Here is a 25,354-nt window from a genome sequence, read left to right as displayed (position 1 = left end):
ACCCCTGTCTGCCGTCGGTTCCAGGGGATTCATAGGGAACCCCCTTCCTCAGGAGCCACTCTAAGTGAAAAGAGTTATACACAAAATAACAAACGTTGTATGATTCCACATGTATGAAACATCTAGAATAGGCAAATTCATAGAGACAGAGTAGAAAAGAAGATACAGTGGCAGACAGAAGGAGGAAGGGGAGTTATCATGTAATGGGTATGGTTTGGGATAATGAAAACATCTTGGAAATGGTGGTAATAGTTGTATGACATTGTAAAGGTAATTAGTGCCAGTGATTTATGCACTCAAAGTTATTAAAATGCCAAATTTTATATATAAACAAAATTGAGGAATGTGGTCTATGGATCTGGAAGAAAATGTCAGAAATGATAAGGTTACTGAGAACTCAGTTATAAAATAAAAATAATCACAAAGAAGACTTGGGAATATCTTCCATTACAAGGATGAGGTGTGCAAGGGGGATGGCTTGGAAGAATTGTTGGCAGAAAATCAACAGCCAAGCACATTCAGAGGAAAGGACAACAGAGTGTGTTAACTTGTTAAAGCTGTTATTAGACAATAGTAGATGCACGCTGGAATATTCAGCATCCTCTACAGACTAAATTGAGGCAATATTAGTGTTTTCCTTTGACCTGAAACTGAGTGTCCTCTCTGCTCCTCTGCTTTCTGAGGTGTGAGCACCACGACTTCTCAGGTCACCAGAATCTCCCAAAAACTATTCCCAATGTTAATACAGAATCTGATCTGATCTTAGTTTCTATAGATACATAAGAAAAATATGATTTGATGGATAGAATCATTTTGGGGTTGTGGAATAAAGTCTAAAAAAAAGTTCACTTGTTTAAATTATCCCAGTGGGAATTTCCAAACTCAGAGAGATACTGCAATACAGTTCTGCAAATTACAGTATCTCCTAGGTAAGGCTGTTTGGAAATCATACAGGAACCATGTATTGTCTTTGTTTTCATTTCCCTGGAGAATGTAATAAATGTGCTATTGAGGAGAGATAAAGAATAGTTGCCAACGTAAATGCTGAAGATATCAGTTTCTTCTTCTCTTGAATATCAAAATAAAACTGGGAAAAGACTCTTGAATTTGCTTTAGAAAAAAGCTGGACACCTTACCTTAGAGAACAGGTGAATTCCATCTTCAGATTCTTCAGAATTGTTTGCAGTGTGAGATTTATTAATACATAGTCATTGAATTTATTCATTGATTATGAGTAAGGTAGTTGTGAATCATTGCATGTACCTTAGATTTAAGCCAAATATCTGGTGAGTTGGTCACATTAAATTTTACTTTACCAACCCACAATTAACCACTGTCCTTATATTAATAAAAAATATGGTTTTAGAATATATTTATAAGTGTCAATTTAATGATTATTTGTGCATGATTAATATTTATTGGAAAATTTTAGCCATAATTTATATACAATAAACAGTTGAAACTATTGCTCCATATACCTGATGAACAGTTATAGAATGACTCATATGGTTCTATATTTTTATAAAACCCATATATGATAACTTATACTTTCTGCATAAATTAAATAAAATAATTCAAAAACATGGCAGTAATAAATATTTTTTTCATGATTTGAGAAAAGTTCAGGGGAAGAAAACAGAAAGGGAGTGGTTTGTATCAGTGAAGGACAGAAAATCTGGAAAGGAAAACTCAAGAAATACAGAGTGTGTCAAATGACTCCATTCCTACTTCCTGTTACTTGTCTTAATGGGTCAATTTGTAGTATGTGTTTCTGAATTCCATATTTAAACATCATCTATTCTTTTATTCTATTTAAACATCACCTATTCTATTCTGTTACAATAGGATATTAATGGTGATTATTTGAATATTCCTACAGATGGGTGGAAGGGTGGAGAATAAAATTCAGGGTTTTTTTCTGTACATTTTGTGGACCACCTAGGGAGGAGACCACCAGGGTTTTAGGGAAAGTGACCCGAGTTTTAACATATAAGACTACACTTAAGGATATAGTCTCCATCATAAGCCAATAGATGAAGAAATGGAGAAGGTTACAGGGATGGGATTTATGAAACCACCAAATGATGCTTGCTGACAAACAGGAGACTGGTAGAAATCAGGAGGACCGCTCTGAATGGTGATCTCTCCCTCTGTCTGTCATTCTTAAGTTTGATTGTAAACCTTCTGTATTTTTATCTCTCTCCAATACATGATAAAACAATAATGATATATAATTAAAATGAACTTGCTTTTCCTTCTTTCAAAACTTGAAAGTGAATGTAGGCATTTATTTGGCAAATACATACTGATTACTTAAAATGACCAAAATGTAATGTGGGGCTATAAAGAGGAAATAAATGGAATTAATATTTTAATACATGATGAGGCCAGATGCCATCAAATTAATAAAACATTATGAATGTATTTTCTAGTTATTGATGATTTATTTACCCAGCCATAGTCTTACTATGGAAGAACCAGAAAAATTAGAATTTTCTTACAAAATAAGAATTTCAGTGAAGCTTAGGTGATTTCAGGCTTTTGCCCTTCTAGCACAATACCTGACACATAGTAAAGAGTAATTAATTAATCAGTCTTTTCTTAAATCAACAGGAGATATGTCTTATTTTCCTTATTTGAGAGATAAAAAAGTGAGGTTCAGAAAGGTGATGTAATTTGTCCAAAAACCAGACACCCAAGATTCAACATAAGTCTGAAATGCATAAAATTTTACTTTGTTTTGTTTTGTTTCATTTTTCCCAGTAGGCACTGGCTTCTTTAGGATAGCTAGGCACTGGCCCTAACACTTAGCAAGATTTTCTTGGAGAGACATTAAAGCATTTAACAATCTGACAAAAATAGATAAGCATATGAAACCAAGTAGTTCTAATTACCAAAAACTGAGAAAGTTGTAGTATACATTGTGTGGTGGGCTCTACTAATCGTGCTATCGGGAAAGAGTAGTTGAATGGACAGTGATAGGATTGAATAAGGGCTGACTGGGAATGGCAAAGTCCAGACTTTAGCAATCAAGGGAAGAATACTTAGGTTTAAACTATAGACTCTGGAGATGTCCTTGTACCTGGATTGCATAAAGGGAAGATGTTTAGAGAGTTTTAAATAGTAGGTTATGAAGGATCCGAACAAGAGGAGAGGGAGCCTGGAGGGTCTGCCTCGTCCTGGGAGGAAGGCCACTTTGCTGAGATTGTGCAATTGGATAAGCTGACCTTAAAGAAGATAAGGGACAATAATTGTAGTTTATTCTTATATGTTTGTGTAACTCTGGGGAAAATATGTTCCCAGTCTGGGGCAAATTACCTTTGAGGCCAAAATAGTCAAAGGAGAAATGAAGTGAGAGAAACCCGTTTATTGTTTACAAGCAGTCATCCACTTCCACCCGCCTGTGTCTCTCGTGACCCGGCTGCAGAAAAGGAACCTCAGCAAACCTCTCTGGGCCAGATATGCCCTCGCTCCCCCTTGTAATCACCTGTTGATGTGGAGATGGACTAAGGCCAGGCGAGAGATTATGGAAATATGCGATTTTACCCACAGTTTGGGAGAAAGGTAACCAGCCACCAACACCCAGCTGCCGACTCCTCTTAATTTAAGTCAGAATCATGGCCAGGTCAGGCCCAAAACAGGTCTTTAAAGACCTGGTTTAACTCCCACAGTTTACTTTTGGTTAAATTAAAACTCATAAAGGGGATGCAGCATATTAAAAAAACCATTGAGTTAAGAGGTGCTTTATGAAGGAGATTTTTTTTTATAAATAGTCAAGTTTTCTGCAGGGTATCTACTGATAAAGTGATATTATTATCTCTTAAAAATATGAAATTATTCTCGTAGATATATAGGAGCCATATCTTCTTCGCTTTCTACAGAAATACTTGAAAATAGAGGAAATCATACTTTTAAGCGATTCAGGAACATAGATTGTAGTTTTGAGTCAGACACAATGTAGATTTTATGTTTTAAAAAGTAAATGAAATGATAGGTCTTTTTCACAACTTTTCTTCCCATCTTTGTAATAAACTGGATTGGGTATATTTATGTGTCTATTATTTTTTTAAAGAATTTTGTGTTTTGTCAGAAATACCCAAGTATTTATAAAACAAAATAATCTCCATTAAAAAATGTCTGTGTTTATTTTCCTGGTAATTCCTAATTATACCATCAATTTTCCACTTTTGGACTGAAAACACACTTAACAGATAACATTTGCAATGTATTTTTCAAATGCGATTTGATCTACTACCTGATAGAGATTCTCACAAAGCCCTGTGGATGAGATCAAGCAGAATTTAAACTATCAGTGATGGAAAAGAGGTTGAGAAAACTTAGTTACTATCAGCTCATGCAACAAGTTAAACATGAAGTAAAGACTAGACTATAATTTAAATGTAAAGTTATAGTTCTTTTCAATAAATCACTGGATTTAATTTTGCAGATGCTAGAGCACTGAATTCTTTTTTTTAATTTTAATATCATTATGTACAATTACTCAAACATTACAGTTACTAGACTGCCCCTACTATCAAGTCCCCCCCCCCACATACCCCATTACAGTCACTGTCCATCAGCATAGTAAGATGCTATAGAATCACTACTTGTCTTCTCTGTGTTGTACAACCCTCCCCATGCCCCCCTACATTATGTGTGCTAATCATAATGCCCCCTTTTCCCCTTTATTCCTCCCTTACCACCCATCCTCCCCTGTCCCTTTCCCTTTGGTAACTGTTAGTCCATTCTTGGGTTCTGTGAGTCTACTGCTGTTTTGTTCCTTCAGTTTTTTCTTTGTTCTTATACTCCACAGATGAGTGAAACCATTTGATAGTTGTCTTTCTCTGCCTCGCTTATTTCACTGAGCATAATACCTTCTAGCTCCATCCATGTTGTTGCAAATGGTAGGATTTGTTTCCTTCTTATGGCTGAATAATATTCCATTGCGTATATATACCACATCTTCTTTATCCATTCATCTACTGATGGACACTTAGGTTGCTTCCATTTCTTGGGTATTGTAAATAGTGCTGCAATAAACATAGGGGTACATATGTCTTTTTCAAACTGGGCTCCTGCATTCTTAGGGTAAATTCCTAGGAGTGGAATTCCTTGGTCAAATGGTATTTCTATTTTGAGTTTTTTGAGGAACCTCCATATAGCTTTCCACAATGGTACATTCCCACCAGCAGTGTAAGAGGGTTCCCCTTTCTTCACATCCTCACCAACATTTGTTGTTTGTCTTTTGGATATTGGCCATCCTAACTGGTGTGAGGTGACACTCATTATGGTTTTAATTTGCACTTCTCTGATGATTAGCAATGTGGAGCATCTTTTCAAGTGCCTGTTGGTCATCTGAATTTCTTCTTTGGAGAAGTGTCTGTTCAGATCATCTGCCCATTTTCTTATTTGCTTTTTGTTTGTTGAGGTGCATGAGCTCTTTATATAATTTGGATGTCAACCCCTTATCAGATATGTCATTTATAAATATATTCTCCCATACTGTAGGATGCCTTTTTGTTCTACTGATGGTGTCCTTTGCTGTGCAGAAGGTTTTTAGTTTGATATAGTCTCACTTGTTCTTTTTTGCTTTTGTTTCACTTGTCCAGGGAGATATGTTTGTGAAGAAGTTGCTCATGTTTATGTACAAGAGATTTTTGCCTATATTTTTTTCTAGGAGTTTTATGGTTTCATGATTTATATTCAGGTCTTTGACCCATTTTGAATTTACTTTTGTGTATGGGGTAAGACAATAATCCAACTTCATTCTCTTACATGTAGCTGTCCAGTTTTGCCAACACCAGCTGTTGAAGACTCTGTCATTTCCCCAATGCATATCCATAGCTCCTTTATTGTGTATTAATTGACCATATGTGCTTGAGTTTATATCTGGGCTTTCTATTCTGTTCCACTGGTCTATGGGTCTGCTCTTGCACCAGTACCAAATTGTCTTGATTACTGTGGCTTTGTAGTAGAACTTGAAGTCAGGGAGCATAATTCCCCCTGCTTTATTCTTCCTTCTCAGGATTGCTTTGGCTATTGGGGGTTTTTGTGGTTCCATATGAATTTTAGAACTATTTGCTCTAGTTCATTGAAGAATGCTGTAGGTAGTTTGATAGGGATTACAATGAATCTATAGATTGTTTTAGGCAGGATGGCCATTTTGACAATATTAATTCTTCCTAGCCAAGAGCATGGGCTGAATTTCCATTTATTAGAGTCCTCTTTAATTTCTCTTAAGAGTGTCTTGTATAGGTCTTTCACTTCCTTGTTTAGGTTTATTCCTAGATATTTTATTCTTTTCGATGAAGTTGTGAATGGAATTGTTTCCCTGATTTCTCTTTCTGCGAGTTCATTTTTAGTGTATAGGAATGGAACAGATTTCTGTGTATTAATTTTGTATCCTGCAACTTTGCTGATTTCAGATATTATATCTAGTGGGTTTGGAGTGGATTCTTTAGGTTTTTTTATGTACAATATCCTGTCATCTGCAAACAGTGACAGTTTGACTTCTTCCTTGCCAGTCTGGATGCCTTTTATTTCTTTGTGTTGTCTGATTGCCATAGCTAGGACCTCCAGAACTATGTTGAATAAAAGTGAAGAGAGTGGGCATCCTTGTCTTGTTCCTGATCTTAAAGGAAAAGCTTTCAGCTTCTCACTGTTAAATATAATGTTGGTTGTGGGTTTATCATATATGGCCTTTATTATGTTGAGGTATTTGGCCTCTATACCCATTTTGTTGAGAGTTTTTATCTTATATGGATGTTGAATTTTGTTGAATGCTTTTTCAGCATCTATGAAGATGATCATGTGGTTTTAGTCCTTCTTTTTGTTGGTGTAGTGGATTATGTTGATGGATTTTTGAACGTTGTACTGTCCTTGTATCCCTGGGATGAATCCCACTTGATCATGATGGATGATTTTTTTATGTATTTTTGAATTCAGTTTGCTAATATCTTGTTGAGTATTTTTGCATCTATGTTCATTGGGGATATTGGTCTGTAATTTTCTTTTATTGTGGTACCTTTGCCTTGTTTTGGTATTAGAGTGATGTTGGCCTCATAGAATGTGTTTGAGAGTTTTTCCTACTCTTCTACTTTTTGAAAATTTTAAGGAGGATGGGTATTAGGTCTTCACTAAATGTCTGATAAAATTCAGCAGTGAAACCACCTGGTCAAAAGGTTTTGAGCACTGAATTCTTTTAAATCATTGCAAATAATTTAAAAATCCTAAAATGCAATTGTTAATTGAATGAGAAGGCTTATTTGACTGCTATGAATGCCCCCTCTTCATTTTTCAGTAGTAAGGATACCAAACTGTCATTTTGCAGTGATTGATGTTAACTCTTATACATTGAATTGATTTATATATTTTTCTCTTAAAAAAAACCCTACTTAACTTAAGAGCTTTATGTATACAAATTTGAATGGTAACTGCACTGATAGGAAAAAGGGGAAGGGAAGTGTTAGAATTTTGAAAATAAACTGTAAATATATTGGTGCCAATGTTATGCATAATTGACATAAAATGTTTTAAATACTAAGATTTAGTGTTTTATAAAGAATTTATGGTATGACAATATAGGTAGGTCATGGGGAAGGCAGTACAGCAGAGAGAAGACAAGTGATGTCTCTATAGCAACTTACTATGCTGATAGACAGTGACTGCAATGGGGTCGGGGTTGGGGGGACTTGATAATATGGGTGAATGTTGAAACCTTAATGTTGCTGATGTGAAACCTTCATAATATTGTATATCAATAGTACTTTAATTTTTAAAAAATTTATTGTGTGATATGGTGGAATGGTCAACAGCTTATTTCTCAATAGTTCTTCCTTAGCCTATCGATGATGCTTGAAATTCTACTGAAAAAAAAAATGAACTTGTCAAAGGTACCAAAGAGACATAAATAGTGTTAATTCTGCATTAAGAAAGAGGAAGAAGTAAAAGTAATGAGAATGAAAGAGAGTTAAAATAATGGGAATGAAAGAGAGAAAAGAAATGAAGATACCGTGCCAGTAATGTGGAAACTGAAAGGAGCATCCATTTAAGTATGATGGATTAAAAAGAGTTGAACAGTTTGTGTAAACCGATTAGAAAAAAGTTGGTTTATGCAAGTGGGTAAGGTATTATGTGAGACTCTAAGATCCAAGCAAAACCTACTATTATTATCCTCAGATGCCTTGATGCGTGTCAAATACATTTGAGATGATAATCTTTTGAAAAATACAGATAATCATATTTCTTTTATTATCCTTTTGATTGACTATAAAATGTAATCCAGTTCTAAATTAAGTATACTGATAAATTAAGTAGAACATAAATATAACTGATTATGGCCAAGTATAAATGCCTTATGGTTTCAAATACATATGTTGATTTTTCTATTTACTACCTTTCTATATAGAACACATGGCAGGTAATTCCTCACGTATAACATTATTCACATACTATACCTCATGTATTTTCACTCAGTGTTTCATTTCTGTGTTTATTTTTCTCAATAATAAACAGTGAGAAAAGCAAAAAAATAACTGATTTTTTTTGTTTCTCTAAAAATACCATTTCTGTAATTCCATAGAGGTGAATTACCACTTATGTTCACTAATACATGCTAATAGAATGGTTACATAAATATACTGTATTTTACAATGTTAGTCTTCATTTCAGGTACCTAAGAAGTTTACCAGTAATGTTTTCAAGAAAATTATAAAAAGGCAAGCAGGAAAGCCTTCCTAAATAAAAATTAAATTTCTACTTCATATAATATTTGAACCCTTTTCACTATAATCTGCCTCACACTCAAGGAATGATAAGCATCACCATATTTAAATATATATATAACAAAAATTCACAATGTTTCTAATTTCAGGTAACTACAAACTGCCCTGGATCATGGGAAATAAGAATAACATCACAGAATTTATTCTTTTAGGACTTTCTCAGAAAAAGGAGATGGAAGTTCTCTGTTTTTTACTGTTCTTATTTTGTTACATAGTGATTTTCATTGGAAACCTGCTTGTCATGATTTCAATCACCTGCAGTCAACTTATTAACCAGCCTATGTATTTCTTCCTGACTTACCTCTCACTCTCAGACCTTTGCTACACTTCTACTGTGACCCCAAAATTAATCATTGACTTGCTGGCAGAGAAGAAGACCATTTCCTACAATGGCTGCATGACACAGCTCTTTACCATGCACTTCTTTGGGGGCATAGAGGTCTTCATCCTCACAGGGATGGCCTATGACCGCTACGTGGCCATCTGCAAGCCCCTGCACTACACAGTCATCATGAGCAGGCAGAGGTGTGACGTCCTGATTGCCGCTTCCTGTGCTGGAGGATTCCTCCATTCCTTTGGTCAGTTTATTCTTGCCATCTTTTTACCCTACTGTGGCCCCAATGAGATAGACCACTACTTCTGTGATGTGTATCCTTTGCTGAAACTAGCCTGCATGGACACAAGGAGAATCGGTCTCCTGGTCATTGCCAATTCGGGTGTGATGGGTCTGGTGACTTTTGTGGTCTTGCTGGTATCCTATGCTGTGATCCTGCATACAGTCAGGTCCTACTCTGCAGAGAATCGCCGCAAAGCTCTTTCTACATGCAGTTCCCACATCACTGTGGTGGTCCTTTTTTTTGCTCCTTTACTCTTTATTTATATTAGACCAGCCATTACTCTCCCAGAAGACAAAGTGTTTGCTCTTTTCTACACCATCATTGCTCCCATGCTCAACCCTCTGATTTACACACTCAGGAACATGGAGATGCAGAACGCCATGAAGACACTGTGGTGCCGTGTACCAAAGTAAGGAAGTAAACAGAAAGACATCACTGATTTTCACTACAGAGCTTGTGGAATATATGACTTTTCTATCCCAAAACTTTAAAAATGCATAATGCTCTATCTCTTATAACTAGCTATTAGGACTAGGTAACTATTAAGACTGAGGAGGAACTCAAAGTTCAATAGAAATTCTACTGATATGAAATACTTGCATATATTTGTTTTCAGGCAACTATAAAAGATATATTCAATAAAGATGGGTTAGTATCATTAAGGTTTCCTGAAACAAAGATGTAAATAGAAAAATAACATAGTGTTGTGACTCAGTTTAAAATACCCATCAAACAAAACTGAAACTATCATGTGCTAGAAATTCTTAATAAATACCCTAACATACCTTCCTAGTAGTTCTTTGTGTAATTCCTGATAGTTATCGCAAGACTGCTGAGTAAGGGTTGCACAGTGTACATGTCAGAGAACAACATTAGAGCAGGAAGGTGAAAGATCACCCTCTGGTGTACAATAAGCAGGGGCTTGTGTCAGGTAGCTAGGCAGACAGCAGCAGGCCCCACCCTGTCCTGGATGAGGTCCTCCCCCGTCCATCTACTCCCTTGTAACCAGATGACAGAACACACCCAAACCCCTCCTGTTTGTGGTTCAGTCTCCTTCCTTATCAGGGCCAAACAGGGTGTAAAAAGCCCAGTGGGGCTTCCGGACCACCAACACAGGTTGACTGCAGGCACACTAAGCCCTAGAAGGTGATTGGAGCTACCTCAGGGTTCATTATCATTCTACCATAATTACAATAAATTTGCATTGTGGTTTTGCTCCTTCTCCACCCCGTAGGTTTCACTTAGGTACTTAAGGGTAAGCGCCTGCACAATCGAAAGGTTATATAACCTAGAGCTGTCAATCAACATGTCGATAAAATGATGTAACATGCAGGGAGGGACTTCCCACCATTTAAGAAACCAACCCTAACCCTACCCTAATCCTAACCCCAACAGCAGGGCTGCTTCTGGTTTCCAGACAGCTGCTCTGCCCCCTTCTCAGGAGTGTACTTTTGATTCACTTAATAAACTCCTGCCACTCAAGATTGTTCTGTGTCTTGACTGAATTCCTTCCTTCAAGAAGACACAGACAAGGACCAAGGAAACACAACGCGTTCAAGTGGTAGCGTTTGGTAAGAAGACCAGCAACGCCATGGAGTTTGCCTCTGCTTAAAAGAGCTTCATCCTCCAGCTCCAGACTTGTATTGTTGAAAAATAAAACTTCTCATCTTGTCTTCTCTAGAACTTCACTGAACATCATTTCATTGATTCTCCTGTCTTTCTAGGCATCAGCAATTTTTTTGTCTCCAGCTGGATCATCGATACCAGTATAAAACTGTGGTGAAAAATAATGAAATTCTTTGCAATTTAGTGAACGTCTTTACTAGTTCTTCCATTCAGGCTATCTGCCTTTCACTGTCTTTGACAAGGATATTTTACAACGCTATGGATACAGAAATTAACTCACAGAACACGTTGCAATGCACTGAACGCCTGCCCATAGGAATGCAAACGGTGCCCTAAGAATCTACTGGCCTGAGGCCTGCGGATGTCGCGCTAGTTTTCATCTGCTTACTGAGTCACTTCAGCCCTCCTTAACACACTGCACGTGTGTGGGACATTTTGTTCTTGTCTGGCTTCTGCATTAAATACTAAGATAAATCTTTGATGTGTTTATTCATTATTTGTATGAAAATAATTATATCCTCCTTTAAAATTTATTGTTTAACAAAATGTTGCTCTGGGAGGAGGCGTTTCCCTGCCCAGGGCAAGTTCCTTATCAGTCCGATGAAACCACACAAAGGCAAAGGCAATGAGTTGGGGCTTAAAAGGGGTCTTTTTCTCACTGTAGTAGATCTCAGTTCTCTTGTCCACCCAGGCTCCCCTCCACCAGACTCTGTCCTCTCCTCGTTCTCCCAGCAGGATTCCCTTCTCATTCTCCAGGTGCTGTGCCCCCGTGCTCAGGCTCCAAGGCTCCCACGCACCCCCCGGGGCCCTCCACTTCCCCTGCCCCCACACCAGGAGGGACTCCACGGGCAGATCTCTGGTGGCTAATGGGCACCTGACCAATCATACGCCAGGACCTGAGGGGAGGAGAGAATGGGGGTTCCTCTCCTCCCCTCCCCTCAGCTTTTACTCACAGTGACTGACCAGCTGCTCTGTCCCCAGTAAACACCTCATTGATGTACAAACAGGCTCTTAGACAGTGGGTGCTATTAAGGCCAGGGGGGAGTCATAGTCAGAAATCTGCATTTACCCCCCACAAAATAAACTGTTACTTCTTTCATTTAATTCTCAGTGAATTCTTTCCTGGTCAACCTAGATACAATTTCCACACATATTCACATTCACACTCAATTCTTTTTATCCCTCTTTATTGCTTTATTTTATCCTTAGACTTATAGTATCTAACCTATTACACATCTGATGTATTTACCTTATTTAGTGACTGTCTCAATTAAAATATAAGCTCAATTAAGGCAGGGATATCTGTGTTTTTTTCACTGTTTAGAATAATGACTGGCTATAATAAATAATCAATAAGTATTTGTTGAATGAGTAAATGCTGAACAAATATATTGAGAAAAATCCCTAATCACAGAGAATATAACCTAAAGAGTGGGGCAGGGCATATTGATAGTACTATGTATGTATTATATAAATAAATATACAACATTTATATATTACGATTACATATTCTTTATATATATTCTCTCTTTATATAATCAGAAAGTATTACATTCTTTATATATATTCATAAAAATTTCTAGGTTTCAGAATCTCTTCCAAAATATTTATTGCCCATTCCAAAATCAGTTCCTTATTAAGCTAATACCTGAGAAAGCAAAGAACTACTTCAGGATTCTAATTTTGCATATGTTCAAATGTTGCCAGAAGTCTACCTAAATCTCTTTCCTTTTCATTATTCTCAGAACCCTGAGATTATTTGTACTGGCAATTTCTAGGTTAGCACCTATCACAGCTGTCACCAATGAAACCGAACTGGAAATTCACTGGGTAATTCTGGGAAAGTTTTGCTTCCTGTTAAGTTATTTTCTTTCTTTTTCCTCTTCTTCTTTCCTGAAACATGGACATGCAAGTATAAATATAGCAGCCGTTTTGTAACCTTAAGGGCAAATGCTTCATGAAAAACATGGTAGAGCAAGGGTCTAGAAGGATCGTGGGTCTACAATTGTTATCAGCAACTGTATCACTCAATCAATTTAATAATAGTTTTAAATCCTACCTATGTTCTCATAAACTTTGCTTTTATGGACTTATTATTACATTAAAAAGTTATTTGCTTAAGTTCCTAAATATTTTCTACTAAATATGATTGAGGGCAATCTCAACTAATACACACATGTTTTTTTTTTCCCCTGGGCACTTATTCTTCTGCATAAACATTAGGATCATTTTATTAAAAGTGAAAACAAGAAAATATCTTAGAATTTTTATTAAAAATTAAATTATATTTACATGTTAATTCAGGAAATTGTTATTTTTATGACATCTGCTTATCTAAAACTTGGTATATGATTCTGTCAGTGTTTACTTAATGACTTTAATTAAGGTCATATAGTTTTGTCCCTTTTGGCCTGACTCTCTTTTATTCAAATTTATTTGTAAGTGTATACATATATTAGTTCTAGCTACCTTACCAATTTTCTTATTATTTCTAGGTATTTTACCATATTTTAAAGATTTTATAGGATCACAACCTAACCCATTTCATAGATGGATAAAGTTATCTCAAAGAAGTAATGCCTTTCTCATTTAATTATTAGCAAAATATTAGCCTCTAAAATATTGGCTTCACCAAACCACTGTAGATATTGGTCGATTTTTAAAAAGTTATGGCTGTCCTTCCACCATGTGAGGACACAGCAAGAAGATGGCCATCCTGAACCAGGAAGCAGAGACCTCATTAGACACGGATTCTGTTGAAAACTTGATCTTGGACTTCCTAGTTCCAAAACTTGTTGACCCTCCATGACCAGCAGCCCCAGCAGAGCAATGTGATGAAAACCAGATGGAAAAGATAACTACACAAGTGGTGGGTTCACTCTGTTGAAAAAGAATGCAAAAATAAGGATTTCTCCCATATAGAACACAAGAGACCATTTTCTCTGCTTCCCTTTTTAAAAATTAGTCTTCTTGGAGACTGGATGGCAGGATACTTACTATGATAGGCTGAGTAGCAGTCTCTCCAAAATATATCTACGACCTAATCTCTGGAACCTGTTAAAGTTAACTCATATGGCAAAAAGTGACTTTGTAAACATGATTAAAATAACCATATTTAGATGGGGGTAGATTATCTGGGTGGGCCCTAAATGCAATCACAACTCTCCTGCCTGACAAAAGTGAAGTTGAAGATTCGACACAGAGAAAAGTCATGTGAAGCAAAGGGAAGCAGAGATGAGAGAGAAGATGCTACACCCATGTATTTGAAAAGAGAAGAAGAGATCATGAGCCAGAAGATACTGCTCTGAAGGTTGGAACAACAGGAAACACGCTATCTTCCAGAGCCTCCAGAGAAAGCACAGCCCTGAGAAAATCCAGGTTTTGGCCCAGTGAAACTGACCTGGGCTTCAGGAGCTGTAAGAGAGTAAGGTGGCACTGTCATCTGCAACAAAGCATGGAAGAAGTCAAACCTAGAGGCACACTCAGAAACACTGGAGAATGTGGTGAAAGGCAATTCGGACGAGATTCGAGATGCAGGTTAAATGGTAAGCCAGGAGCTGACAGGACAGAACTGGAAAATGAGTCAGCTGAGAGGAACCCTCCTGGGATTAAACCAAGCATCAAACACTGACCTCAGATACAATTCTTTTCAAAACCCATGATTTGACTGGAATGGTTTACAGAGCAGTTTATGCTTCAGAACACTGTTGAAATCAACTCAGCAACAGGCAGCGATTGGTGATGCAAGCCATCTCAGTGCAATTAAGGGAAGAGAAGAGAGCTCTTATCAAAATCACTGCCATCCTAGGATGGCTGTGGGCCTGAGCAAGCCTGCGGGAAAGAAAATGACCTCACTGAAATGATCCAGACAGTGACTGAACAAATTAAAAAGCAAATAACAATAACAAGCACTTTTGTGTTTCAGTGGTTATCATGAAGAAATGGTAAAGACAATCCAGAGACTGGAAGGATATATTTGCAAATCACGAATCTAAAAAAGGATATGTATCTAGAATGTATAAAAACTCTTACAATTCAATAATAAAAAGTCAAATAATCAAAAAAAAGTTATGGGTGACATTAACTGATATATTTCCTATCCATAAAGCTCAAAGTTTAGTATTGTCTTTACATTAGATGTATTAATTACTTGTGGAGAATATAAACATAAATAAAAATTCACCAGGAAAATTTTCCACTGACTAGGAAACTCTGGGAAAGTTTCTCCACATCTCTGCTTCAATCCTCTCAACTGTAAAAAGGGAATAATAATAGTACCGAACCATGAGACTAGCCAAAGTATTAAATGAGTAGCAATTTAGAGTACTGGCTGGCACACAGCAATCATTCAATGAATATTAGCTCTGAACACATTTTCAGACACATTGTGTGGGTGATTTTGGATACAGCCAAAGAAGCTGAGTAAATTCTTTATCTGAACTGACATGAAACAAAGAGAAATAAACAATTAGAATATGAGCATGCTTGGACTCAGGAGTCCAGAGGGAGACAAATGTCTCAGTCAAAACTCCATCATGAAAGCCAGGTAGACAGAGTCACATGGCCAAGGAGCTGTGCATCACACATTACTCCTATAGGTCAGGGAGGATATGGGATGTCGTGAAGGACAATGCCAATACCTGTCAGATGGCAAACACTGGAGCTGAAGATCATTTAATTAATTCCAACAAGAATAAGAAAAAAATAAAAGACAGAGAAAGAATAATGCAGAAGAAAAAGGAAATATTATCCAAAATAATCTCGATCATAGAGAAAGGCTAGAACTCTGAGAATTATTTCCTATGGGAGCAAGAAGGAAAAGTTTGCTATTTTCAATAAGTTGCAAGAGGATGTCTACAAAACTGAAACAGAAAGTTTTATGGAGAACAAATTGATATTCAAAAGAAAATGGATGTGAAAACAGAAATGGTTAGATTAAAAACTATAGAGAAAACAAAATTAAATAGAAAAATTAAAAATATCTTTAATGGCATTAAAAACAAAATTTTAAATGCTGACAATCAAGTGTTGAAAATTTGAGGTCTCTCACTATGGAGAAGAAAGTGAAAAAGAGCTAAAAATCACATAGGGAGATTTTAGTTAATATTTCAGGTAAAAAATTTTTGATAACTATAAGCATCATAACTTTTCCTATCATTCCATTCTGAAACAAATAGATTATAATAAATTTCCATTAAAGGTAGCTTTCTTGAAATGGGAATAAACATGAAAATTAAAAATCTGAGCATGCAGATATGACTTAAAGTGTTGCTGAAATTAAAAGAAAAAAACTATAAGAATAGACCCATTCAGACACCCACTGTGTACAACAATTTCAGTGATAAATGAAAAGATCTGACAATCTTCCAAGCAGATAATAAATTAAGTTTTAAAAATTATTAAATCACATGATTCCAGCTTTAGAACAAATAAAAAGACAATATTGTTTAAGGTTAAAAAAGTAGATGAACAAATACAATTGTCTTATAGAATTAAACAGATTCAAGAGACCCCAACTAACAGTATCTGTATAACAAAAATGTTAAAGATACGCTACTTAATCAAGCTTCCATAAGTTAAAATGAAAAAGACTAGCACCCCTGGAATTTCTGAAATTTTCTTTTGAATATACTATTTGTGATTTTACACTTGTTTGTTCTCATGTTTATTATTTTCTCCTCCTTTAGTCTCTTGCCTCATTGAGGGCTGAGACTCTGTTGTCCACCACTATGTGAATTCTCTATTCTACTTTTATGCAATCCACAATTTTTAGATGTAGGTGACAGTAATTATTTTTGAAATGAATGAATTGATGAGACTATTTTATTTATTGTTATAGTTTTCTCTATTTTCTATAATATGTATATCAGAAAAAAATAATACATTTTTAGAAAGGAGTTTGGATACAGAGATAAATTTCTAAGCTACCTGCACACCTGGCAAGAAAACCTCTGGAACAGATGAGCTTCCTGGAAGAACAAGTGTATTAACAAGGAGTGTTTTCCAGGCATCAGTTAGAAATTCCAATACCCTAATATGCTTGTTTTTCTGGGAAAATTTAAATATTAAATTATTGGCCCATATTCTGTGCTTGTAAGTCTCTCCGTACGGCTCTCTGATGTTTCCCAGTTCAGCTTATCCTAGCTTCCCTCAGCCGCCTGCTTCTGCCGTGTCCTGACACAGGAACGTTAGGTACAACGTTTCCCTGTAGTCCCCATGTCCAAGTCTAATCTCAATGCTTTGGATCCTGATGCAGTAGGGAAATATAATTATTGGATTTGGCTTAATTATTAGGGAGAAATTTAAGCTATGGTTTATATCTTTGACAAAGTATACTGATGGGAAATTTCTAAACCCTCGGAGATATTGAGAGCTATTCTATATAATATGTTTCTCAGAATTCATTTTAAATGCCAGCATATAACTACATATATATAATGTTTTTCTACAAAGGTAAATGTCAGAGAGAATTCATTTTTCTTTTTAAGAATAGAAAATTAATTTCCTAAAAAAACTCAAATTTACCAAGCTTGGTTCAATTTATCAAATGTATTTTTATTGATGGATACCATGAGTTCCCTCATGAGATTCTATCCAATTTGAGATTTATTATTGCACAGTAATGTGATTTTTAAAAATTTTGAATTTTTTAGGTGTGAAGCCTCAGCTTACAAAAAAATCTGGTTAAGCAGCTGTAAGTTAAATCCAGCTCATAATTGTACTAGCCATTTTCCTTAAAAAGGATATTTGAATCATTCTAATTATGATAATTACCTAATCTTTCTAATAAATCTTTGAATGGAAAAAAAATCCAGAATCTTTAAAAATTATATTTTTACTATTTCAGGAAAGCTTCTGTCTTGCCTTCTATCTGTGATAAACCACTAGCTAGGATGGACTTTGTGCAACAGCTATTCGAGTTATCAGTGCCATATCTATCAAAATATTACTATATTTACTTGTTTTGCTTTATTTTAAAATTTCACAAATTTGATCATGTCATTAGCCTCTCATATTCTATGAAGAAAAGTTGAAAAGGAAGAAGGATGTCCTGGGCCAGCAGGTCAAGGGACAGAATTTCAGTGAAGGAACTGGACATAAAAATGATTAAAAAGCAAGAACCAGTACAATTTCAAAATGATGAAGAAGCAAACATGTAAGGCAAAATTTTTAATTGGCCTACTAGAGTACATAATATCTATGGAGTATGTTTCTTTTTTCTTAGTTTAATAGTTTGTTTTTCTTAAATGAAAGGGGGATATGAACATCCATCTAATTTAGGTAGGGTTCATCCAAAGGTCTGAAGGAAAGAAAACAAAAGCATTAAATGACTGGAATGAGCAAGAAGTTTACCTGCAGGTTTGTGGGGAGAAGGTCAGTTTAACCCTGCCAAGGAGGGAAAGATTTTGTTTAGTGAGAGAACGTTTCCTGGAAGCGAGAAACCCCAGCTTGCAGGTAAGTTAGAATAGATTGTTCATGGCAGGGAAACTATGCTATGTTTTATTTACCTGCCTTTATTTATCCATATTGAAATATTATATATATTTTAATAAGCTCTTTAAAATTTATAATAGGAATAATAAAATGACATGCCATTTCTCTCCGCATAGTTCGAGCACTAGAATCACATCTGCATCCAGCAGGCTGCAGGTCTGTAATTCTCCTCTGTCTCTGCCTCTGCCCAGAGCACTGGGCAGAGCTCTCTATATGGTGACTCAGTCAATAATAGCTTATTGCCTATGGGTGTGGAAGCAGTAGCCTAGCAGCAGGCCAGTTACATCATCAAGTAGTTTAGGTTCAGGTGAGGATCCTGGCCATAGGAACCCTCACCACAGTGACCATTCCTGCACAAATGCTGGCTATTGTTGTTTTTCTTTTTATTTCAGGGACCCAAGAATGAGCCTCCCTTTCATCAGGTGAAAAAACAAGAACACAAACATTGTGTAGTCAGAAGCAACCTAAATACCACTAATTAACCAACTCAGTCTTCAGAAGAGAAAACAATTTCAGGATTAGAGAAAGGAAAACAGAGAATTTTAATGCCTTCTGAATTATAGCAACTGAGCGAAGACCCATCAAACTCACCTTTGGCACCCAGCTGTATTACTGAACCTTTATTCCAGATGTACAGGGCTCACCTGGGTCTGCTCAGCCACGAAACAAGCTAACCAATGATTTTCCACAGCAGTGGACTAAATAATCAGAAGCAGAAATGAAGATCACTTGGACACTTTTATCTTAAAATAATTAACACAAGGGGTGGGAAAAAATTAGTCTTGTAAGTCCAAGTTTCTTGCAGTGGTTTTCTTATATAAGTACCTTCTAGGAAGCAATTTGTCTAACCAAATCACCAAGTTCTGGCTTCAGCAACATTGCTTTACGTTCCTCTTTAATTAAGAGCCCAAGAATGATCTCTTACAACCCACTCACCCTTCTTTTCAAAGGATCCTTTTTTTTAATAAACTGCTTTTTCTTTTTCTTTTCCTTGCATAAAGCTACCTCCATTTTGGTCCCTTGAAGGAATTTGGCAAATAATTAATCATGAAACAAGTATATAAAGACCTACAGTTGCCACACACTTTTTGACATATATTTTGACATATATCACTGTCCTTGTGAGCTTATATTCACTGGGGGAGACAGACAATAAAAAAAGCAATACAATTAAAAAGGTATATGATATGGTGTGTTAAGTGATGTCTGTTATGGATTTAAAAATGAACTGTAGAGAAGAATCGGTGGGACCAAACCTGCTCAGTCAGGGTTGGGGAGAGGGGTAGGAAGTTCTCCCCTGTGCTCTTGGCAGTCAGCATTCAAGAGGGTAAAGATTCTGGGAAGATACACATCCCTTCTTCTGGAACAAGGTCTCACCAGCAAGTAATAGCTTTGTTCCCTTTGCATTCAAGCAAGTCATGGAATTTTACATAGTCGTTCTTACTCTTTTAATTTCCAGATCTGATTTATAGGAATGACATATTAGGATACCCTGGTTTCATTATATTTCATTAGGGCTAATTTGGCTTCTCTGTCTCCAAGTCCTCAATCTTTCCATCTTTCCTTCACAAATAGAATAATTACCAGTTCATGTCCTTGGACATCAGAATAGTCCAACCACTCTCAGTGTTTTACCAATTCAATTCTGAGACTTTCGTTTGATTCCCTGGACCTCATTTGAACTTCTATGGATATAAGCCTTTCTTAATAAAAGAAATACTGACTCTGGTAAATGTGAAACAACTCACTTCTGGGACTTTTAGCCATTTATTAACTTTCCTTCTTATCCTCTCTCCCAGTGAGTGGCGCCCTGGTGGTGGCCTGACCATCACCGAGCATCTCCCCGCCACCACGCTTACCCCTGTGTGGTGTTGGGTTGAGGGCTTCCACACGACCAGTATATCAATGGCTGGTGATAAATTAATTCACACACTAGCTACTTAAAGTAGAGTGAATATTTTTTACAGGGAAGAGGTGGTGGTTCTGGCTTCATCTTACTCAGCATCACATCTCCAGGGTCCAATACATAGTAGTATTCAATATATGTCTGATGAATGAATGAAAAACATTAAAACATGAAAATGTAATACTGACAGAGGGAAAGAAACCATGTGAATTTTGTTTCAGTGGTTGAAATTGGGACCCTGTCTCTCTCATGACCTTCTGCTTTATCACCTTATCATGTATAATTTTATTTTACAATGTTTCATTCATTTGTCTGCTTGTCTCTCCCACTGGACTGGGATCTGTTTGAGAGACTGTATGCGTTTAGCTGTTTAATCTCCTGTCACCAACATGCAGGGTGGGAGGACACAGTTTCCCTGCTACTTCTTTCTAGCCAGAAAGGAGCAGGAATGTTTAGTCTCCTCCTCAGAAGAGAAAAACCTGGGAGGGACTCCTGATGCCTCTCCAAGCCCTCTTCCACTCCTCTCTGGGCTGCTCATTTCACTGGGAGATGTGGAAGAAGGAATCCCACAGCCCCACCTACCTCTGCTTTGAGCCCTGCTGTCATCAGGCTGCCGTATTCTCTGTCATGACAGCAGGGTAAGTATATGGGGTAGACTAGGGGGTGAGGGGGTTACCCTGTTCTCCCAGAGTTGGGTAAATAAGTCTGCCTAGTTCAGGAGTGGGATATTAGGTGGCCCATTGGGGAAGTCATTTCTAAGCCACGATCTCTAGTCAGCCTTACCAACGAAGCCAGTTTTACATCTCTGTTAGATTCCTGCCTCTATGCCTGAATTGGCTCTGAACGCCTCAGCTAGCACAGGGTGTGGCTTATGATATACATTCCAAAAATGAGGGAGCCTAATGAAATAATATTTCAGGGTTTTTGTGATGCTTGAATGGAAATGTGAAAAATAACCTAGAGATAAGCACAAGGTAATTCCAAACCTCAGGAAAATGGGGAGTCAGCTCTCATTCAACTACAAGTCATCAATCTGTTGGTACTCCAAGGAACAGGATCAGGCTGGGGCAGCTGAAAAGTTTCTAACCTTGGCTCTGTTTTCCTTTCTCCACTATATCATTAAAGTGTTGACCCTGAGCTGGGGCACATGCCAGCGATACCTGGTATTTTTATCCTAGAAATGCCCTTCTCAAAGTGTGTTCCGTGAGATTCTGCTTGAGCAACTACTCTTTGGAAAAAACAAATAAATAAACAAGGAAGAAAACAGAGCATTGTGATCAAGAGTATAAGTTCTGCAGCTAAACTGCTTGAATTCAACTCCCAAAAATTTGCCAACTCATTATGACCTTAGACAAAAAACATTTCTTAAGCACACCAAGCCTCCGAGCCATCATTCCAGAAAATGAAGATTCATTATACAATAGTTGTATGGATTAAATGAAGTACTCCATCTAAACCATCTAATGTAATAAATGTACATAAGCACTCAATAAATGCTGGCTTCCTTATGTACCTTTGACAATTTTATGACTTCCCTCTCTTAGACATTCACAGTGCACGTATGTGTACTCAGGGATCTGAAATACCCTGCACCAAACACATTGAAATTTGTTCAGTACAGGACGTCCTAAATGTATTTCACCATGAACTTTTGTTTTGTGGATTTAAAAACTATTCTTAATGTCCATGTAAGAACTTCAGGCTACACTGCCATAGAATCGTGAATATAGCTGGGGGACATGTACACCTCTAGTGGCCATCAAACCCTATAAAGAGGAGATGCAATTCAGAAACATACCCCCATTGGGATGAGTCATTTCTGAAGTCTCACAGTACCGCTTCCCCTCACCATCTGCCTGGTCAGGACCAGTACTGTGCACAGGCCTTTAGTAATTGAACATGCAAAGTGCCACCCACATGCTCAGTATATATTTTGCTTACCACTCAGTATATATTTTGACATATCACCAATAAAATCAGAGATGAAAGCAACATCTAATGGCTGAGAATATATAAATAGCCATTTCCATTCACTTTCAATTACCCTGTAGAGGAATCTGGTTACAGATGAGCTCAGTAAATTCACAGTATGTTATCCTCAATAGCCAAGCTAAGCAAAATCACCCAATTTGTTAGAACATTAATCCTCTCAAAGTGTGCCAACCCTAATCATTTTATGGCTTTAGATTGCTTAATGGTAAAGCTAAGAGGATCCCCAGGGATGCCCAAGTCAGTGAGTCAGATGCAGTCTTCCAGTAACATGGATACAAGTTGTGCTACCTCACGACACCTGGTTTACACTAGTGTGGAGGGTGTCCAGACTTCCATTTGCACTGTATGCATTTCACCAAGTCATCTTGGAGGAACGTCCAGTTCTTTGAAAACAAGATTATGTCTTGTTTATTTCTGAATCCCCAGTAACGGACATAATATCAAGCACAAAGAGGTTGCTCAACATTTTTGTTAAGTGTCAGATCAAATAAGCAATAGGCAATTAGACCCAGTAACAAAGAAAGACGTGGGCCACTTTTTTTTTTACACCTCTCAATCTGAAAGTGGAGGTGAAGGCTCTCTTTTCTCTATTCTACCAGTGAGGAGTAGTTCGAAGGTGCTGATATCTTCAGAGTACCACTGCTAGAACAGCATAAACTTGAAAACATAGACTCTGCACCATACTATATAGTTTTCAGTCTTGGATCTGCCGGTTAATAGCTGTGTGACTTTGGGCAAGTTAATTAGGCTCTCTTTGTTTTAGTTATTAAACTGTCAGGGATAATAATGAGGATTGTCATGAGAAGTAAATAAATTTTATATATTTATAACTATCCATGTATTTCTATGTCTATGTCTATATCTACATCTACCTATCTGTCTGTGTATCCATCTATCATCTGCAGAATGCCTGGCACACAGTAAACACTATGTAAGCCTGAGATATTACTGTGTGAAGGACTGAGGGTAATGAGCTTATGAACACTTGCTCCAATGTAAGTTACCCTCTCTTAATGCTCTGTTCCGTTTCCTGCATCCCAGTAATCTCTTCTCACAAGATTGATGCAGCATGAGAGGCCAAAAGCCTGGCAAGGAATAAAATATATTTGTCTGGTCTTACGCTCTACTCCGAGCTCTCTGGAACCTTGTATGAGTGGTATATGGCCAAGAACACCATTAACCACATGGCAGACTTGTAATCTTTGGCCTTCCTTTTTTTTCCACCCTTGGAGTTTCTCAGTCATACCTTCCACCACCCAGAGCTCGTGATAAACTCCAACCGTGTAAAACCTCCACAGCTGTAGCAAGGGAGCTATATTCATATTCTAGTTTGGATATTGAATCAGTGTAACATGAATTAATGTAACTAGTAGGATGATTGTTGCTGGCGGACCAGTGGTCATTTCAGGGAATCACACTTAGTGGTCTTCACTTTTCCCAGTGGAAAAAAGTCTTCTAAAAAATCAACTTAATTGAGGTATAACTTATAAATAATAAAACGTTCCCATTTTTCAGTGTTCAGTTTAACGAGACTTGACAAATGTACACACCTGTGTAACTACCACTATTATCAATACATTTCCATCATGCCACAAAGTTTTAATGTGTCCCTTGATAGTAAACTATTCCCATCCCAATTCCCAAGCAGCCACTTATCCGTCATTATAGATGAATTTGCCTTGGCTGGAATTTCATATAAATTTGTCTTTTCACTCCCTGATAATTAGTGATGATGAGCATCCTTTCATGTGATTTTTGTCCATTTGTATATCTTCTTTGATGAAATGTCTGTTCATATCTTTTGCCCATTTTCTACTTGGATTTCTTTTATCTTATCGTTGAATTCTAAGAGTTCTTTATATATTCAGGATACAAGCCTTTTTTTAGATATATATATTCTGAAATTTTTTTCTATGCTTGAGTTTTCATTTTCATAATGGGATCTTATGAAGAGAAAATTTTAATTTTGTTGAATTTCAAGTTTTCAATTTTTTCTTCATATTTCATGCTTTTTGTGTCCCTAAGAAATCTATGCCAACACAAGACCACAAAGATTGTGTTATGTTTTTCTTTTAAAAATTTCATAGTTTTCACATTTCCACTTAGGTCTATGAACCATTTCAAGTTACTTCATGAGAATGATATGAAGTAAGGTGTGATTTTTTGTTTTGTTTTCCTAAATGTATAGACAGTTGTTCTAGCATCAGTTATGGAAAAGACTTGGTGCAAAAGCAGTTTCGTATACACACTCTCTCTCCATCTTCTGTTCTATTGATCTGTGTGTCTATTCTTACTTTAATACCACACTCTCCTGATTACTGTAGCTTTTGTAGGACTTGAAAGTAGGCAGTGTAAGCACTCTAATATTATTGTTCTTTTTCAAAATTGTTTTGTTTTGAAAACTTTAGATCCTTTACATTTCTATATAAATTGTAAAACCAACTTGACAATTTCTACCCCCCAAAAAGAAACATGTTGTGATTGAGGTAAAATTCTATGTCAGGTCAGGGAGAATTGAAATCTTAAGAATATGGAGTCTTCCAATTCATTAACATGGTCTATCTTGCTGTTTGTTTAGGTATTCTTTCATTTCTCTCAGCAAGGTTTGTAGTTCTATAATCTTATAGTGTACAGTCTTAATATCTTTTGTTAAACTTACCCCTGATTATTTTATGTCTTTTATATTATTCTAAGTAGAATCACTTTTTATTGCATGTTCCAGTGGTTTGTTGCTAATATATAAAAATAAAAATTTTTATACTACCTTGTTTCCCTTTACCTTGCTAAATCCACTTGTTAATTGTAGTAGCCTTCTGTAAATTCCTGAGGGCTTTTGTACATAAATGAGCATGTCATGAGTGAATAATGAGCTTTACTTCTTCCCTTTAAATTTGTATGCTTTTTCTTGTGTTTGGCTTTATTGCATCGACTAGGAC

At 36.6% G+C, this 25,354-nt stretch overlaps 1 protein-coding gene across 1 annotated transcript; it reads left to right on the top strand.

The window, feature by feature from the left end:
• The first annotated feature begins 8,895 nt into the window (after positions 1-8,895).
• Positions 8,896-9,813, top strand: LOC140850121 (olfactory receptor 4P4-like). Its single transcript, XM_073239898.1, has one exon. The coding sequence runs from the start codon at positions 8,896-8,898 to the stop codon at positions 9,811-9,813; it is 918 nt and encodes a 305-aa protein (XP_073095999.1).
• The last annotated feature ends 15,541 nt before the right edge of the window (positions 9,814-25,354 follow it).

This window comes from Manis javanica, chromosome 6, assembly GCF_040802235.1.
Source record: "Manis javanica isolate MJ-LG chromosome 6, MJ_LKY, whole genome shotgun sequence".
Classification (NCBI taxonomy): domain Eukaryota; kingdom Metazoa; phylum Chordata; class Mammalia; order Pholidota; family Manidae; genus Manis; species Manis javanica.
The sequence above is the reverse complement of the archived record's forward strand: the minus strand, read 5'-3'. Positions and strand labels throughout refer to the sequence as shown.

Bases quoted from the DNA above. Each gene is read 5' to 3' on its own strand.
- LOC140850121 (XM_073239898.1), top strand. From the start codon at position 8,896: ATGGGAAATAAGAATAACATCACAGAATTTATTCTTTTAGGACTTTCT.